Below are 18214 nucleotides of genomic sequence, written 5' to 3' on the forward strand. Positions count from 1 at the left end.
CCATTTGGAATATCATTACCAGATTATTTCAGAGCAAGAAAATGAAGGGGTTTCCGTAAGACTAGAGGGCTTAATGTGTAGCTGTGTGGAAGTAATTTTTCTGGGATTACATTCAATGCCTCCATCTGAAGAAGGTTGTTAATAGGCCAGGTGCTGTGGCTCATGCCTATAATCCCAGCACTTTGGGAGGCCAAGGCAGGAGGGTCCCTTGAGGCCAGGAGTTTGAGACCAGCCTGGGCAACATATCGAGACCTCATCTCTACAGAAAAAAATTAACCGGGCATGGCGGTGCAAGCCTGTAGTCCTAGGTACTTGGGAGGCTGAGGTGGGAGAATCTCTTGAGCCTGGGAGTTCAAGACTTTGAAGCTGCAGTGAGCTAGGATCACACCACTGCACTCCAGCCTGGGCAACAGAGCAAGACCCCATCTATTTAAAAAATAGAATGTAGATAATCATATGCACTTTCTCTAGAGCCTAGAGCTGATCTGACAGTCACAGAATCCTGAACTTGTACTAAGTAGAAGAAAGAGAAGTGTACTAACTGCCTCAGTGGGCTCTAGGAGCTTGAGTGCATAGAACTGCCAAGAAGTCGCATTTAAAAATTAAAACTTTATTTCTAAAAATACAAATTGCAGAAAAAGAATCTTAACTACAGGAGAGAGATGAAATAGCTCATTTCCATCCCATATCAATACTTTCTTCCCACCCCCGGAGACAGGTCATTTTAATCTCCATTTATGTTTATCTTGTTTTACTTTTTCCTCTGCTCTGATGTTTGTTAGGCTCTGAATAGATATTTATTTCCTCTTCTCATGAAGCCTACAAACATCTAATCATTCCTATCTATTTGGTTTTTTCATTTTTAATAATTTATATTTAAACGTTGGCAAATTGAATGGTCTAATTTTGCCCTTTGAATGCCTATGCATTCAAGTTCTTTAGGCAGAATTTATCTCTTATTTTTTTAAATTATATTTTGAGTTTTATAAAAAATGGATGTTTCTTATTATCCCCCAACCCATAATTTTCTTCAGTGAACTTTTTGTTTAATTTTCTTTTGCTTTAACATTTTATTTTTCAGACACCTCTCATTGAACCTCACGTTCCTCTTCGTCCTGCTAACACCATTACCAAGGTAATGGGATGTAGGTGGGTTGATGAGCCATTGAGCTAGCTTCTTAAGTACCTCTGGAGGTGGTCCATATGTCAGGGGATCACATCAGGAAGCCTCTGATACATTTTCTAGAGACAGGAGATATTCAGTGTTTCAGTTCTCAACATAAACCAGTGACATATCACACAAGTGAACAAAGTAAATGTACTGATTGAGTTATGTTTTCCAAGCCAGAGTCAGATTGGAAAGTGGTTTCAGGATTTGTTTGGTTTGTTTTCCTTCTATAAACACTTCTTTCTCCTCCCCTCCTTCCACCTGATTACAATCCAGGTCCCTTCAGAGAAGATCCTCAGAGCTGGAAAAATTTTACGAAATGCCATTCTCTCTCGAGCACCTCACATGATAAGAGATAGAAAATACCACCTAAAGACATACAGGTATGTGTGCTAATTCTAAAGGCTGTGCCCCACTCACATTCATGTTTAGTGAAAATGGAACAAAAATGCTTCTCCCTGTTTTCCATGTGGGCGCAGCCCATTTTGTAATGCCTTCAGGTTCTGGAAGGTTAGGCTTGTCTCAGCTTAACTGCAGTTGTTTAATTATCCTTAATATTCCCAGCACCTCCTAAACTAAGTTGCTTGGATATTGGTTTAGTTGTGATGAACAAAGAGAAGAAAATTTTTGTAATTTCTGTTTGCTAGTGACTTTTAGGAAGCCTACTAGATTTAGATCACATTCAACCAACAATGACTACACACTTATTTATACTCAAAGACCTGTACCAGGTCCCTTTTGGTATATTAGCTCATTTCATCCACATAACACTGCTAGACATGTATGACCATTTTTCAGATAACAAAACTGAGGCTTGGAGAAATTAGTTTTGCTTGTCCAAATCACAAGTCTAGTGAGTGGCAGGGCCAGGATTTAAACCAAGGTTGCTTGATTTCCAGATTCAGTGATCATTTCATTCATTCAGTCATCATTTATTCACAAGTTTAGCACTTACTGGGTGCCAGGCACTATTGTGTTTCAAGCTCTAAGGATACAGCAGTGAACAAAATATGCAAAGTCCTTTACAGAGCTTATTTTCTAATGTAGGATTCCATCCTAGTATGCATATAGTAAGATACACAACTCTGTATCACATATATATTCATATAGAATATGGATTCCTAATTATGGTTATCACTGGAGTTAAGAAATGACAGAGATAAAGACAGAGGTTTCATGGTTAGCCGAACCTTCTGGGATGACTGAACCATGGTGGGCCAGTTAAGAACTCGAGTCTAATCCCTAACTTTTGATTTTATCAATTCAGCAAGTGTTGAGGAACTAGAATTGCCAATATGTGGCACACAAGCCTTCACTCTGTCTTCCCAAACTCAGGGTTCAGACATGACAGCCCTCTTTCAGCAATCAGTGAGACTCTCTTTCCCATTTAGCCTAGACATGACCTCAGAACCCATCAGCATTGGCATGAGTCAAAACCTATTTGATTCACAGGAACCAAATTCATAAGACACACTGAAAAGCTAGAATACAAATTTCAAAGTTACCATGAAGGATGTATGTCTTCTGCCAACTATGATAGAATCTATAAAGGTTCTGGTTCAGGAATTTGAGCATAAATAAGTGCTCAGTAAATGTTAGTTGAATGTGATCTAGATCTGGTATCTACAGGGTTCACCTTAAAGCAAACCTACCAAGTGTACATGCCTCAAGATCCAGTTTCCCTCTCAAGGACAGAGATAGAAAAAATATATTGCAAATTCTTCCTCTTCTGATTATTTTTTCTATACTCCATGCAAACTAATACTCTTCTGCTTGCATTTGGCATGAATATGTTACAAGATCAAAATTGACAGTGTATTACATTTAGATTGGCCTCTTGTTGACAGAATTTTGGAAATGAGATGGGACTTGAGAAAGTGCCTTAGTCTTATCAGTAGCATATTCCGCTTAAGACACATTCCATCTCTTAGGACAGATTGATTACTTAGCCCTTTTTATGTTGATATTAACTAACTACTATTTTGGATGTTTACATTTGTAAGTCCTGTTCTCCAACACCGTAGGGGATTCTTTTTCTAGTCTGTGGACCTGTATTAGTTTGTTTCCACACTGCTATAAAGAACTATCTGAGACTGGGTAATTTATGAAGAAAAATGGTTTAATTGACTCACAGTTCCACAGGCTTAACAGGAAGCATGACTAAGAGGCCTCAGGAAACTTACAATCATGGTAGAAGGCAAAGGGGAAGCAGGCACATCTTACCATGGCAGAGCAGGAGAGAGAGAGAGAAGGGGGCAGTGCCACACACTTTTAAATGATCAGATCTCATAAGAACTCACTCACTATCACGAGAAAAGCAAAAGGGGAAAATTTGCCCCCATGATCCAGTTACCTCCCACCAGGCCCTTCCCCTGAAACATGGAAATTACAATTTGAGATGAGATTTGTGGGGGACACAAAGCCAAACCATATCAGGCCCCCTACACGCTGCTATAATTTTAAGAAAAGTAAAGGTTAAAATAAATAAATCAATGTGTCATATGTCTTCAGAGAGAGTTCAACCTTTTAAATTCATTCAGGGGATATCAAAGATCTCATATGGTTAAAGGAAGTTTTTCTTTTCAAAATTGTATTACTTTTTTCCCTAATTTAAGATGTGATTGTGCTTTGCCAAGTATTGACTTGCATTAGGGAAAATTTATTAAAATATGTCATGTTTGATGACAGATAATGGAAACTAGAAGTCAGAAACCATAATCTCTTTCGTGCCCCATCGTACTAAGATTTTAAACCCCTGAAATATAGGTGTTATGTCTGTTCCACGCCCTGTGACACAAATTAATGACCTATTGGGAATAACCACAGGACTCAGCTGGAAGCCAGAAGCATGATTTCTTTTTTCTGCAGGACAGTCTGAGTTCCTTGTCCCAGATCTTATACTTTCCAGTTCCATCCTCTCTCTCCCTCCTGCTTCTCACTCCATTATATTATTGCCACAGTATTAGGGGGCTGAAGCCTCTCCAGGTGCAGCATAACCCCCCAAAATCACTATACTAGAGGTCTGCTATCGATTCTAAATCATCTAGGGATCATTAATGGAAAGGATACCTGTGATTCCATCAGCTACAAGTAGCACAACTGTGTGTCTTTGTTCAGTATTCTGACTGCAAGATTCTTAAACCCTTTGTAAGGACTCATCAGATGCTCTGGGATCATCTCGAGTCTGTGTAGTCTTTTTAGTAAAGGTAATCATTGAATTAAAAGCCAAATGAAATTGATTTTATGTATTTTTACATGATTTTTACCATTAATCAATTCTCAAATTAGGAAAGAAATATTTTGGAAGGTCTTATGTTTGGTTCAAAATGATTTATAAGTAGGTGACTGTGCCCATTGAAGCTCTAATGTGCGGGTATAGACTGTAATAAGGGCAGTCCTGGAAATATAATGGCCTTCTCAGTACACCCTCCCTGTGAAATATTCTGAAGTCAGGGTCAACCCCAAATCAAGGAATCCTACGATTCCTCTGATAGATGTCAGAGGTCTAAGATTAAAATTATTAGAACTGGAAAAGGCTTTGAGGCCATCATTTGCTCCTCCTATTTTTTTCTATTTTTATTTTCTTTACAGGCAAGGAAAGTGAGAACCAGAGAGTTGAAACCATGTGGCCAAAGTCACATAGCTAAGCAGCAGACCTAGTTCTGTATCTCATGTCTCCCGCCACTTCAAGATTGTTCCCAAAGTGTAACAGAACCATGAGTCTCCTCCAATTTCAACTAGAGAGGAGCTCCCTAGCCCATGCCCCAGAGGTGGTGCTGTCCTTAGCATGAGAGGGGAGGCCACCAGTGATTCAGTCCCAGCTGCAGGCAGCCAGCTGCTCTGTGACTCCCTGCCTTGTTCCATCATCCCTTGGGATTGAGCCATCACTAGGACTTCAAGATTCCATTTCCTCTCTTGAACCATCATGTTGTGGATACCTGCCCCCTTCCCTCACCCCATGGGCAGTTTCGGTATTCCCGAATATGTGAGTGTGTATAATTATGCATTTCCTAACTAATGTATGCAGTTTGCTTATCCAGACCAACTCACCACAGAAGGGCATCTTGCGGACTAATGTCTGAATATACAGGAAGCCAGAAAGCATTTGGAGCTCTTCAGATGACAGGCTCTGGAGAAGTGCTAATGCTCATTACACAGAACTTTTTCAAAGAGATTTGCATCGCTAATTGCTTGTTTCTCCCAACACCCCTCCAAGGAAGATCAGTAGTATTACTTGAAAATATAAAGTGCTATATAATTTTGCACTTATACGGCACCTTTCATAGCACCTCTGAGTGGCTCATAAACATTAACTCATTCGGCACAAGATGCAGTCAGTCAGTATGTGTTTTGCTTTGCCTCCATCTTGTACTGAGATTTTCTGGGACCGGCTCACTAGGACAGAGTTTCTGTTCCTCTGATTAGCTTGCCAGACAATCTCCCCCTCTAGCGGCCCCCTGGTCTCCCCTGGTGCTGCAAGTTGTAATGCTTTCATTTAACCAGGCTTGCTTTAAAGTTCTCTCATGAGCTGAGTGGCTTTTTTGGCTTGTATTAGCATTTGAGAACCTGAAGCTGCCGCGTGTGGTGCTTTGTTTGCCGTGAGACCTCTTCTGGTAGGAGACCATTAAGCCCTTTGGTAGGTTCTCCTCTCAAAAGCCATCTCCCATCCTCTATCTGAAAAGGGGTGACTTCCCCACCCTTTATGTCTCACCTCTCCTCAGACAATGCTGTGTGGGAACTGAGCTGGTGGACTGGATGATGCAGCAGACACCATGCGTTCACTCCCGGACTCAAGCTGTTGGCATGTGGCAAGTCCTGTTAGAAGATGGTGTTCTCAACCACGGTAAGATGAGCCCCAGTCCCTGGAAACCTCTCAAGAAATGCTAAGTGCATTTCCCTGGGTAAGTAGTTGCTGAACTCCCGAACGGGCAAGAAAGAATTACGATCCCTTTAGGGACCTGCAGAGCTAGCATCTTCATTTAGCAATACAAATGCAGCAAGTAGATGCTATTGATTGCTGTGTTCCACCATTGTACCTTCCTAACTTGGGAGAATGTATGAAAGGAAAATGAAATTGCAGCCCGAGTGCATCAGTTCCAATTATGTTTATTAGTTTGCATTCACGGTTCATTGATAGTGTGATTATACTCTGAGCAGTGCATAGCAATCCTGATGCAGGGGCAGAATGAAGAGCAGTGAAGTGTGTGGCTGGGCTGATGACATGAAAGTGAGTAATGAATTCGGAAGCTGCCTTTTAACTGTGCCGCTGTCTGGGAGAGCCAATTTGTATACCCACGGGATGACCATATTTAAAATCAAGAATGTGCTCTGCAATTGTGGCTCTTGATAACTGCAGGGGCTATAATTGAACAGAGTAACTCTTCAGGACTGGCGTGTAACTCTGGCCAAACTCTCATGCCATTTGTTTAAGACACTTCCAAACAGGCAAAATATTAAAAACATTCATTTCATTTACCAACACCTGGGAATCTAGTAATGGTTTTGCCAGCGTTTCTCATAATTTAATGTGCATACATGTCACCTGGGACTCTTGTTAAAGTGCAGATTCTGATGTACTTGTCTGGAATGGACTCAGAGTCTGTATTTCCAACAAGTTCCCAGATACTGCTGCTGCTACTCCTCCAGGAATCACCCTTTGAGCAGTAAGGGATCTACTGCTTGTCTTTACCTTTTGAGAGTATTGATGCTCCATCCTGAAAAGGGGCTCAAGGCTCTAAGACATGTACATGAGGGATTCTGAGCCACGTTCATTGTCTTTGTCCTACCAGATTTAAATCCTGTTTAAAGGAACAAGAGGAAAAATCTTTAAAACATCAGATTTGGAAGAAAATTACAAAAATCCTTCTAGCAGTATATGATCTAGAAACCTAGTCTGGTCAGCTTTGTTCAAACAACTAATTTTATACTAACATTTTTTTCTAGAGTGCAGACAGTACAGTTGATAAACAGTACATATAGAAAGAATAACATAAATTCTGATCCTGACAAAGCAGATTGTTTTTAAAGCCTGTACTTTCAAAAGCTGTGAAAGAACATGACCTGGTAGTTGGTTCTTTTCCTGTTTGGGACACAGGTCCCACATCCTAGAAAATATCAGGAAGGCGATTTCTGCAGGTCAAAGTGTTCATCTCAGTAACACTGGCAGGTCCTCAAAGGGAGTCCCACAGAGGCCGAGGAGATGGGTGGGTCTGAGAGGGCTGTGGTGTGCATGACTGCAGCCCCGAGGTCATGTCTTCCAGCTGCACAGTCTGGGCAGGGCAGAGTGAGAAGGGTGAGGAGGCTCCCGGCTTTGCTGCCACTTGGCCCTCCTGCCTGACACCCTACATTTGTTTCTAATAAACGGAGCTGTGAGGCCGAGGTGCCGCAGCTGACACATGCTTCCATGTTCCCCATAGTGGACCAGGAGCACCATTTCCAAGACAAATATTTATTCTATCGATTTCTGGATGATGAGCACGAGGATGCCCCTTTGCCTACTGAGGAGGAGAAGAAGGAGTGCGATGAGGAGCTCCAGGACACCCTGCTGCTGCTGTCACAGATGGGCCCCGACGCCCACATGAGGATGATCCTCCGCAAACCGTGAGTGAGAGCTCGTGGCTCACCCCTCCAGGTCCCGAGGCCGCCTAGTGCGTAGACTTACCACGAGGAGAGACACAAGGCTGCTCTCAAAAGCCCTGGCCATCCCCCATGGAACAAAAGGGAGCAGCTGAAGGGTGCCACAGCACTGCTCTTCTCTGTTATTTTAATTTTTGTGTTTGATCCACACGGCTCCATTTTCCATTTGCATGAGTTAAAGCTGTAGAGGTTGTCAGTAGTTGGCTCCGGCTGTCAAAACTGAGTCCCCATATTAAATGACCTTTGGCCAATGACAAACAGAAACTGCTCTGTTTTTATGCCAGCCTGTGGCAGCACCTTTCTCCCTAATGCAACAGGACAGAGGTCATCAGGGCCATAGCCTTCACGCCCAGGCCTGCGTTCATTTGTTCCTTCACTCATTCAGCACATGCTCTTACCCTTCTCTGAGGCTTCTGTTCTTCAGCTTAAAGCTCATTCTTCTGAGCACACCACAACTGCATTACCCCTATCAAGGCCCCCATTGAGCCACTGAGGCAGTCTCTCCCTTCTGTCTCAGCTGAACCCACCTTACCTTCAGGAGCAGGTCACCACCTACAATTGAGGACTCTGAAATGTTTAATCAGATCCACTCAGGAAGAATGTATTATTAAACCCCTGTTCGATGCAGGGCACTCCACTAATTGCTATGGGGCATATACAGAAGCATACGTGTGGTCCTGATCCTCAGGGAAACCTTTTCAGTAAGTGGTGACTTGGCCCTTGCATCCGAAACCACCACACAGGCTTGTGTTTTTCGGCTGGAAATGAAGACGCCCTCTGCCCCGCAGCCAGCGTCGGCCAGCTGTGGATGTCAGCTCTGAGTCATGTTTGGCCGACCTTGGTGTATTAGTCTTGTATTAGACAAGGGCATTACATGTTACATGTCCTGGGTGTCTGCTGGGTGCTTTCCAAGAGTGAGGTGTCCCTCAGGCCAGCCTCCCCAGAGGCTGCCCCTCAGACCAACCTCCCCAGAGGCTGCCCCTCAGACCAACCCACAGTAGCCTCTCTGAAGGCACTTTAATTTCCTTTCCCCAGGATTCTTTCACTTGCCCTTACTCAGGGTTGTCCCCTCTGTCAAAACTTTCTCGTGGGTCTGACTCTCCCGCACCATGTGTTTCAAGGGCCTCCCCTCATCCCAGCAGATACCATCATCCTTAACTCTAGAACCACGTTCTTCCACTCTGTAAGCCTCAAAACCGTTTCTTCACACAAAAAGATGAACAGGAAAATCCAAAACATCAAACAAAGCAAGAGCTTCACTGACATAAGCAGGAGTGGGGTCCAAGAAACCTGCCCAGCCAGTGTATGCTTTCTCTGCCCTGAAGGATCGTAGGAGAGCGTGGCTGAGGAGGCACAAGAGAATCCCTGGGGCCTGGGGAACTCAGATGAATACCACCATTTTAAGCCATGTTTTCTTTCTTGTCCCCTCTTGTCCCACTGTCCCTCCTGCGTATTTCCCCATCATTTCCTGGGTCCATCCCCTTTTGGCTGTCCTCCTTGCTGCCACCTGCATCCAAGCCAACATATGCAGTGGTTCTGAATCGAGGTGGGACAGCCCCCTAAGGGCTGTTGTCAAAGCACAGGAGGGGGCCCACTGCTAGCACTCACTGGGCAGTGGCTAGGACCAAGGGCTGCCAAACACACCGCAGTACCTAGGAACCCAACACAATAAAGAGCTGTCCTGAGAACAATGCCCCTGTGGAGAAATATTGCAGTCAACTATGAGTTTCTTAAAGGCAAAGACAGATCTCATTTTACTGCATTTGTTTATTTATTGAGCACCTACATTGTTCTAGATACTATATTAGGTGCTAAGGCATTAAGGTAAGCATTGAACAAGAAGCCTTCTCCTCCTTGGAGTTTTCTGTCTAATGCAGAGGATAAACCTTAAGCAACTACTTATGCAAGCAATCATTTAATCACAGCTGCATTACATGCTACAGAGGAAGATGTAGTGTGTGTGGAGGAGCGTTTAACCTGGTGTAGAAGTTAGTAAGGCCGTATCCCTAGCTCTGTGCATTACACCACGTAAGCCATCAGTAAACCTTTGCTGAGTGAGTGAATGAATGAATGAATGAATGGAAGTGTGAATACACAGTCCCAGCTGATGTTCCCTCAGCTCTTAACTTGCTTCAAGGGAGGCAGAAATGCCATCTGATTCACAAATGTTTTTGAGCATCTACCAAAGAGATTAAAAAGAAAAAAGTAATAAAATGGCTCCTGCCTTTGGGGAGTTTATAATTCAATGGGAGAGGAATTCCCAAATTAGATTGAGATCCAACAATCATCAGTTGAGTGCCTGCTGTATGCTAGGAACATTCATGCTAATTGTTTGATTTACCCTTCACAAGAGACGTGAGAGCTTGTTTTCATGAGTCACCTTGGGAGAAATGGGAGTCGCTGCTTGTGCTTCCTTTTATTTTCCATACACCATTGAATTGCATGATCCCTGGCAGCCCAGATTCTTCATAGAATATTACATTCCAAAGCTGACACTCTTCCATTCTATTGCTAGTTGTTAAAGTACAGGTTTTACAAATATTCCAAGATACATGATTTTAGGTGGCCTTGGGATTTTCCCATCTTCTTAAGTTTTTCGAAACTTTGCAAACATTGGAATTGGGCTGGCACTTCTGGAACTCTTCAGTTTTCTTTCTGCTGAAATAACAGCTCCCGAGAGATGGGAAAGTGAAAAATAAGGAATCTAATTTTGGGAGACAGATATTCCAACTCTACATATACATACACACACACACACTCTTTTTTTTTGGATCTGCTAATAATCTTTGGAGCTACTACTTTATTTAAGTGGAAAGAAAACAAGCTTAGTTGATCAAGAATTGCCAGTATCACTACTGTCCTTGAAGGGACCAACTAAGCACTTCACTCCTGGAAACTGAGGACATGTTCAGAGGTCCTGGAAATGTTGACTTTCTACTGCCAAAAGTGCTAAGTCACTAAGAAATGTGGAGGCATGAGATGCATTGGCTTCATACTGACCAGGGCAGGACCCCCGACTTTTAAACTCAGCACAGCTGCACTTTATAATAGTCACCACTGCCAGAGAGGTTGCAGAACTCTGATAATTACTGCGAAAGAAATAACACAATATTCTTTGATGAGAAGATTACTTTGAGAATTTGATTGTATAATGAAGATGTTGCTTTGAAAGGTACTTCCTATTGTTCTGAATCTGAGACTTGCTAGCAAAAAAAAAAAAGTGTCACTTGTTTTGACAGGCTACTTAGAAAAATTCTCTGTTTATTACATTAACTGCAGCATTTTAACTGTCAAACTATGAAAGAATGTTCTGTAGTTTAAAAAACAGAATAGAGCTTCAGGGGAAATTTTTTGGCACACTCTTGTTGCTATTGGTATTGAAAACAACACATACATTCTGCATGTGAAATTAGCTTTTTATGTGGTGGCAGACAGAGTGACTCACAATGCCTGTCCTGGTTTCACAGGTGCAGACCTGGATGGCATTTGGGGGCAAGTGCTACAGAACGATGACAGTTTGACGGTGCTGTTGTTGTAGCTCTGAGACAGGGCCATCAAACACAGAATGAGCTCTCCGAGCTCATTGTTTTGATTTTGCTTTGTTTATAAATCTAAAAACAAGAGGCTGCCCTATAGCAAGTGGATATAATGGGTACTCTTACCAGTAGAAATGTACATTTTGGCTTTCTTTGAGCAGGTACTTTGGTTAGAGAAATATGAGTAAAAGGATCTGGAGTGACTAGGTAAACAGAGTATTGTAAACTTGAGGCCAACTGTGGATAAAAAAGAGGCTTCAAGGAGGCAGGACGCTCTGCTGTACAAGCCTTCCAACCGCTCCTTCCAAGTAAAGTGAGACATAGGCGCCAATGTTCAGGATGGTCTATCAGAGACCAGCCTAAAGGAGGGAGGACAATTAAGTAGATACTATTTCACAAATCAAAATTTAGGTCTGCAGTTCTGAAAATGCCTAACAGCCTAGAAGCCTAAGTAAGTTGAGAAAGAGATAAGTCATTTGGGCCCGAGCAGAGGGAAAGATATGTATATATAAGAGAATTGTTGGAAGTTGGGGAATCTTCCAACTGGGTCAGAAACACAGAAACTTGAGTTCGTTTATTTTATGTGATAAATTAATATTTCAGGTGACCTTGAGATTTTTCCCATCTCCCCAGGTTTTTTGAAACTTTGTAAACATTGGAATTGGGCTGGCAGTTTCTTCTTTTGACTCTTTCTGCTGGAATAAGAGCTCTGAGAGATGGGAAAGTGAAAGGAATCTAATTTTAGGAGACAGACAGTCCAACTCTACATGCACGTACACACATACCCCATTTTTTTTTTTGACCTGCTATTAATCTTTGGAGCTACTACTTAATTTTACTTTAACGGAAAGAAAACAAGCTTAGTTGGTCAAGAATTGCCAGTATCATTGTTGTCTTGAAGAGACCATCTGAGCACCTTGCTCCTGAAAACTGAGAGCATGTTCAAAGGTCCTGGAAATGTTTTTTGTTTGTTTGTTTTCTTACTGCCCATACTCTGCTAAGGCGTTAAGAAATATGGAAACGTGAGATACATTGGCTTCATATCAAACATATGCTATAGGGCGTAAAGTTGAAAGGCAACAATTTAAGGTAGATTAAATGACATAAAGGCAAAATACTGTGGGCGGGGGTGGGGAGGGTATTGTTTATCCCTTAATTGGCTGCCCAAATGCAAGGCTGTCCTGCAGAGGCTGGTTGGAGACTACCCCACTGCTGTTCGATTCCACACACTTGCTCTAGAGGGCGCTTGAGAGCCCGTGTATTGTGTCTTAATTAGCAGCGCCTGTTTTAACAGGAGCTTTATTTGTCTAAACTCTTTTTCAGGGTGTGGAATTTAAAATCCTGGTAATTATAGAGGGATTTGTTTCTTCAGGGGATTCCAGATTAGCAAGCCTAAAATTGGTGGTGGTTAGGGTTTTGATTTCTGCTGGGATGTGTCAAGAGAATGTCCACAGTTACGAAGTTCATCTCAAATGCTAATCAGATGAAAAGAAAAGCACGACCGAAGGAACCTAGGCTTCTGAAGTAAGACAGTCACTGTGAATCCTTCCTTCACTGCATGGCGACCTTCACCTTGGTCTTTACTGGAAAGATTTTGGCGTCACAAGTGAAAGCTTCTAGAATTTACCTGAATAAATGATTGCATTAAGTAGGTCATTTCTCTGCCTCTCCCCATAAAAGCAATTTATTCTCATTCCTCATATCCACATGGCCAGAAACCAACCATTGGATTGCTACCTTTATGCTTCAGATTCAGGAGAGGAGAGGATGAACTTAGCTGCTCATCTACAGTTTAGGGTTTATTATAAGATTGCCTCAAGGTTTTAATGACATTTTATTGCTAAAGTCGATCTCTTTATTGGAGAAAATTTGGAAACCACTGACAAGAGTTAAAAAAGAAGAAAAAATACCTGCAGTCACATTTCTCAGTTAATTACTGTTAACATTTTGGTGCCTATCCCTTTAGTTATTTTTTAATTCCTAACTTTTTGCACTTAATAACATATCATAGCGTTCTCTCTTAAAGTTAAATATCCTTTAAGGATGGAGCTTTTAAATAGGTATATTCTCTGAATGTTCTTTAATGCATTCAGTTTGTGATCGTTGGATGTTTAGGTTGTTTCGCAAGCCCTTTTTTTTTTCTTTTTTTGAGACAGGGTCTCACTCTGTCACCCAGGCTGGAGTGCAGTGGGGTGATCTCAGTTCACTACAATCTCCACCTCCTGAGCTCAAGTGGTGCTCCCACCTCAGCCTCCCGAGTAGGTGGGACTATAGGCACATGCCACCATGCTCAGCTAATTTTTTAGTTTTTTGTAGAGACAAGGTCTCATTATATTGCCCAGGCTGGTCTTGAACTCCCAGACTCAAGCGATCCTTCCACCTCAGCCTCCCAAAGTATTGGGATTATAGGCATGAGCCACTGGACCCAGCACCTTTCTTCTTAAGAGCAGCAAAAAAAATAATATTTTAATACTCTTCTTCCCAGAACAAACGAAGAGCTCCTAGCCGGACAGGGGCACACGTGGGACAGAAAGATGCTGGGAAAGTTCCCACAGGGAACTGTAAACTGTTTCACACAGAGGGAGTGACCAGACAGGAGCACTAAAAGATGCAGCTGGAGAGTTAGGCTGAGGTTGGTGGGGGCATCTGCCATGCCCTCTGTGTACGTTGGATATTATTTTATAGTCATTTGGGGCACCACTGAAGAGTTTTAGAGAGAGGTGTGGTGTGATCAGATTTGTAATAGATTGGTTTCTGTGCTATCTCCAGAAAATAGGCTGGAGGGACCAACTAAAGACAGAAAGCCAGATACTGAGTTTTATGAGATTATATTTGTTGTAGTTTGAAATGACAGCCTTTGAGATGCATGTATTTGACCCAAGAGTCTTGTAAATGAAGTGAAAATACTACTGAGCACAAGAGCTCTGGGTTCTATTCTTACCAGTTTACCATTATATCATCTGACATCTTCAGATTACAAGTCTCTTAAGGTATAAAAGGAATTCAGTAATACCTGCTTGCTCTCTCCCTACTTCACAATAGATTGGAAATGAAAACACAAGTGCCAACTGAATTTAACTATAGCCATCATTTATTGAGCATCTGTGTGCTAGACACTGTGCTAAACTTAATTCAATTCCTTCAACAAAACTCTGAGGTAGTTGTGTAATATTACTCCCATTTTAGGGACAAGGAGACAGAGGCTTAGGCTGAGTCACTTGCCTATGGTTATCCACAAAGCACTAGACTCAGGATTCAACTCAGATCTGCCTGACTCTTGAGCCTGTGCTCTGTACTGTGCCCTACCATAACCTGCCACGGTCCAAAGGGGCTTCAGAATGGACTCATGGGTTTATGCTTTGAGCATTGGAAAGGAAAGGTGTCGTGGAAATCCAATTTAAAATAATTCTTACAAGGCTGGGTGCGGTGACTCACACTAACACTTTGGGAGGCTGAGGCACCCGGATCACTTGAACCCAGGAGTTCAAGACCAGCCTGGGCAACATGGTGAAACCCCGTCTCTACAAAAAATTCAAAAATCAGCCAGGCGTAATGGTGCATGCTTATAATCCCAGCTCTCAGGAGGCTGAGGTGGGAGAATCATCTGAGCTTGGAAAGTGGAGGCTGCAATGAGCCGTGATCATGTCACTGCTCTACAGCCTGGGCAACAGAGCGAGACTCCATCTCAAAAAAATAAAATGATTATTACAGACTAATCTAATTTCATTAAATTATTACCATATAGACCAGAATGGAGTGCACCATCTACTGTGGAAAAAAAGTCCTCTAGCATGGCAGATTCCCAGGCGTGCTACTAATCCATAATGGGTTAAAATGATGATGAAGATTATTCTTTCCTGAGAGAGTTACATGCTTCTGGAACCTATAATTCTTTTATTTTTATCTTATGTCCTGAGTTTTACTATGTATTGTCAGGAGCAGAATCCAATGGGCCATATGGGTCTAAAGTTTTATAATCCATTGTCAAACTGATTGCACAGAAATGAAGTGCTTTATAGTTTTAATTGCCATATGATTAGGGTTGCCAGGTTAAATACAGGATGCCTGGTTAAATTGGAATTTCAGATGAATAACAAACAATGTTCTGATATATTTCATGCAATATTTTTATTTGCCAAATCCGGCACCCAACTTATAATTAATCTGCCTCTCTTCACAGCTCCTTTGAAGACTTGCTGGAAAATTTAGTCTAAAGATCACATAAAAAACACTGAAAACCCACAGCTCTGGAAAGAGTCAATTTACTCCACAGCAACCCTGTAGCCAGAACCACAAACAAAACTTAATCACTAATATTTGAATACCACTGTATAGTTTATATAGTGGTCTCACATCCATCCCCTCTTTGAACCACTAAAAAGCTCTGTGAATTAAATATGGCTCATGATAATCCACTATGTCCTGACAGACAAATTGAGCTTGGTCAATACCAAGTGCCTTTCTCAACATCACACAGCAGTATATGTGGCTGTACCAGGAACTGATCCAAATCTTACTCCAAGTCCAATTTTATTTCTTCTTTTTTTCTTTCATTGCCAATATTATTTCCTCTCTCCTAGGTTGCCTCAAGCGTGTCCTCACTAGTGAATTTACTGAATAAGCAGTGAAATAACCACAAAATATGGATAATCTATGTCCCTGATTAATTAAGAATTGACATTTTGCAAGGAAAAAGTAACAATGCATTCATATAGCACCTTCTCAAAAAACATTTGCATTTTCCATCTCACATGTATATTTCATCCTCAAAGGCAAGCGGTTATACTATCTGACTCCATCCAAATTTATTTGTGCTTCTCAACTTGTTGCTTAGGCGTTTTAAAGGAAAATATTTGTACTTGTACCTTTTAAAAGGTTTAATGTTAAACTCTTGAGTGTCCTTGTAGTAAACACTTTTGCTGGAAGAATGCTGCGCATATTCAGTTTCTAAATGTGATCAAACCACATTGTCCTAAAAACACTTAGCACTCAGAAGCCGTGAATTATGGAACCCTTACCCCATGTCCTGACAGGGATGACTTCATTTCTCACAAATATTCATAAAGCTTTTCCCCTTTATTGCAGTTATAGACTGTATTCATTTCTAACTTCACAAAGCAGAAAAGGATCCCTGTGTACACAAGCTCTGCTATTAGGACTAGAAAGGGAACTTAAAATGTCCTTTTTGGGGTTAAAGATAAGGTGGGGGGTGGTGGCATGGCAGGGAGCTGAGCAGTTGGAGCTGGGCAGGACACTTTAAATGTGCAGTCACCAGGTTCCTGGAATGTCTCTGACACTTAAGAAGCAGGGGTCCTGAGAGGTGAGGCAAAGAAAAAACATGCTTTGCTGGTTTTGCTAGACAAGGAAGTGCAAAACTGCACTAAACTTTCCTTTAAGGGAAGTGGAAGAAGCGAGATCTTAATAAGATCTTAACAGTGTTGGAAAATGGTCCAAGTTTGAGAAAGGACTTAAAAGTCAGAGAATCAGGTGGATTGAGATGAAGGGTTGCATCAAAAATAAAGCATCCCCCACCCCACACACACAAAAAAGTAGAGCATTTTTTTAAAAAACCTCGAAGCGTGACCATGGCTTATGTAGATATTTATAATGTTGATTTCTCCGGGTGTTTTCCCCTTGTACCAAGGTCTGCTAGGTGACAGGTCTAGAGGACTGGGTTATTTGCTTTCTTACCTGCATATTTTACCGTGGGCCATGCCAATGAGCTGCTTGGTGGCTGGATGAATCCCTCATTTTATCCACGTTCCAATAACTGAGGAGCTCTGTCTCTGACCTTGATAAATTCCTTGATAAAACTGTATTTACCAGCAGCTTCCAATATCACCTGAGCCCTCCCATCCTTTAATGTATAAACTGCTTCCCTATCCATCCCCATTTATTATCTTGTCTGTAACTAGACATTGCTGCCAGAATGCATCCCCTGCAGAAACTAGGCCTTTCCACAGCAGGATCCGACAAATCCACATCAATGTGGCACCACGCAGATTTGTAAAGAAGCAGGGATGCCTAATATCTCTCCCTGTGACATCTGGAGAAGGACAAGTAAAGACCAGGTACATTCACCAGCTGCCACTCAGAGCAGCCAGAGAGTCAATTCACTTCCCCAGCCTTGTAGGTGACTCTTATGAAGGTGCATGGGAGTTCTCTCCTCCTGCTCGGGCAGTGTTCCCTTTACTCTTGAAAGCCAAATTGCCTTCAGTCCTTGGGACCCTTTCATTACTGTTTGAACAGTCTGGGGGCTGATTTGCAGGATCTCTTCTCCATTTTTTTCCCCTGTCACCCCCATAAAGACCAAAGCAGGAAAGGTGCTTAATGCCACTGTTTGTCAAGAGAAACCTGCTTTTAAAATGCGACTTTGTTCAGTGATTGTGGTGGGGAATGCTCAGTTTTAGATGTGATCGGGTGTTCTTTGAGGGGTGGGGTGGATCGAGGGAGAACCTTTGTCTGATGTGAGAGTAGAGAGGTGAGCCTTTTCTGAGACACTAGATGGCACAGCAGCTCCGAGCCAGCGGCCTCCGAGAGGCTGGGCTGGTTTCTGTTACTGCTGCCACGAACACTGAGACCCCCCTAGGGTGGGAGGGGGCTCCATTTTGATGCAGTTTGGTGGGCACAGGTTGACCGGACTGACTTTTGCTCCACCTGGCCTCCTCCCTGGGACTCACCTCAACTTTCAATCCTAATGACATGTTGAGGTCCCTGAGGGACAGTGTCCTGGCTCACAGCAAATCTCTCATGAGTGCTTTTGTTGCTTTGCTAGCTGTGAATATACGCATTTTTTAAAGTAAGTCTCTTCACACCTGGCAGTCGTGACTTCTCTCACCTCATTAAAACATGGCTGTAAACAGGACCCAAAAGT

The 18214-nt window shown here is 42.3% G+C and overlaps 1 protein-coding gene across 4 annotated transcripts in view; it reads left to right on the plus strand.

Moving 5' to 3' along the window:
- RAPGEF4 (Rap guanine nucleotide exchange factor 4) overlaps nt 1-18214 on the plus strand; it is a 331431-nt gene that overhangs the window by 238012 nt on the left and 75205 nt on the right. For 2 of the 4 annotated variants that reach the window (XM_030803682.1, XM_030803684.1), the window contains 4 exons: nt 1082-1135; nt 1445-1551; nt 5890-6011; nt 7585-7768. In XM_030803682.1, the coding sequence (XP_030659542.1) occupies nt 1082-1135; nt 1445-1551; nt 5890-6011; nt 7585-7768 (467 nt within the window). The remainder of the gene's footprint in view (nt 1-1081; nt 1136-1444; nt 1552-5889; nt 6012-7584; nt 7769-18214) is intronic. The other 2 variants (XM_030803683.1, XM_030803685.1) reach the window with 1 other exon arrangement.

Source organism: Nomascus leucogenys, chromosome 22a (assembly GCF_006542625.1).
Source record: "Nomascus leucogenys isolate Asia chromosome 22a, Asia_NLE_v1, whole genome shotgun sequence".
Classification (NCBI taxonomy): Eukaryota; Metazoa; Chordata; class Mammalia; order Primates; family Hylobatidae; genus Nomascus; species Nomascus leucogenys.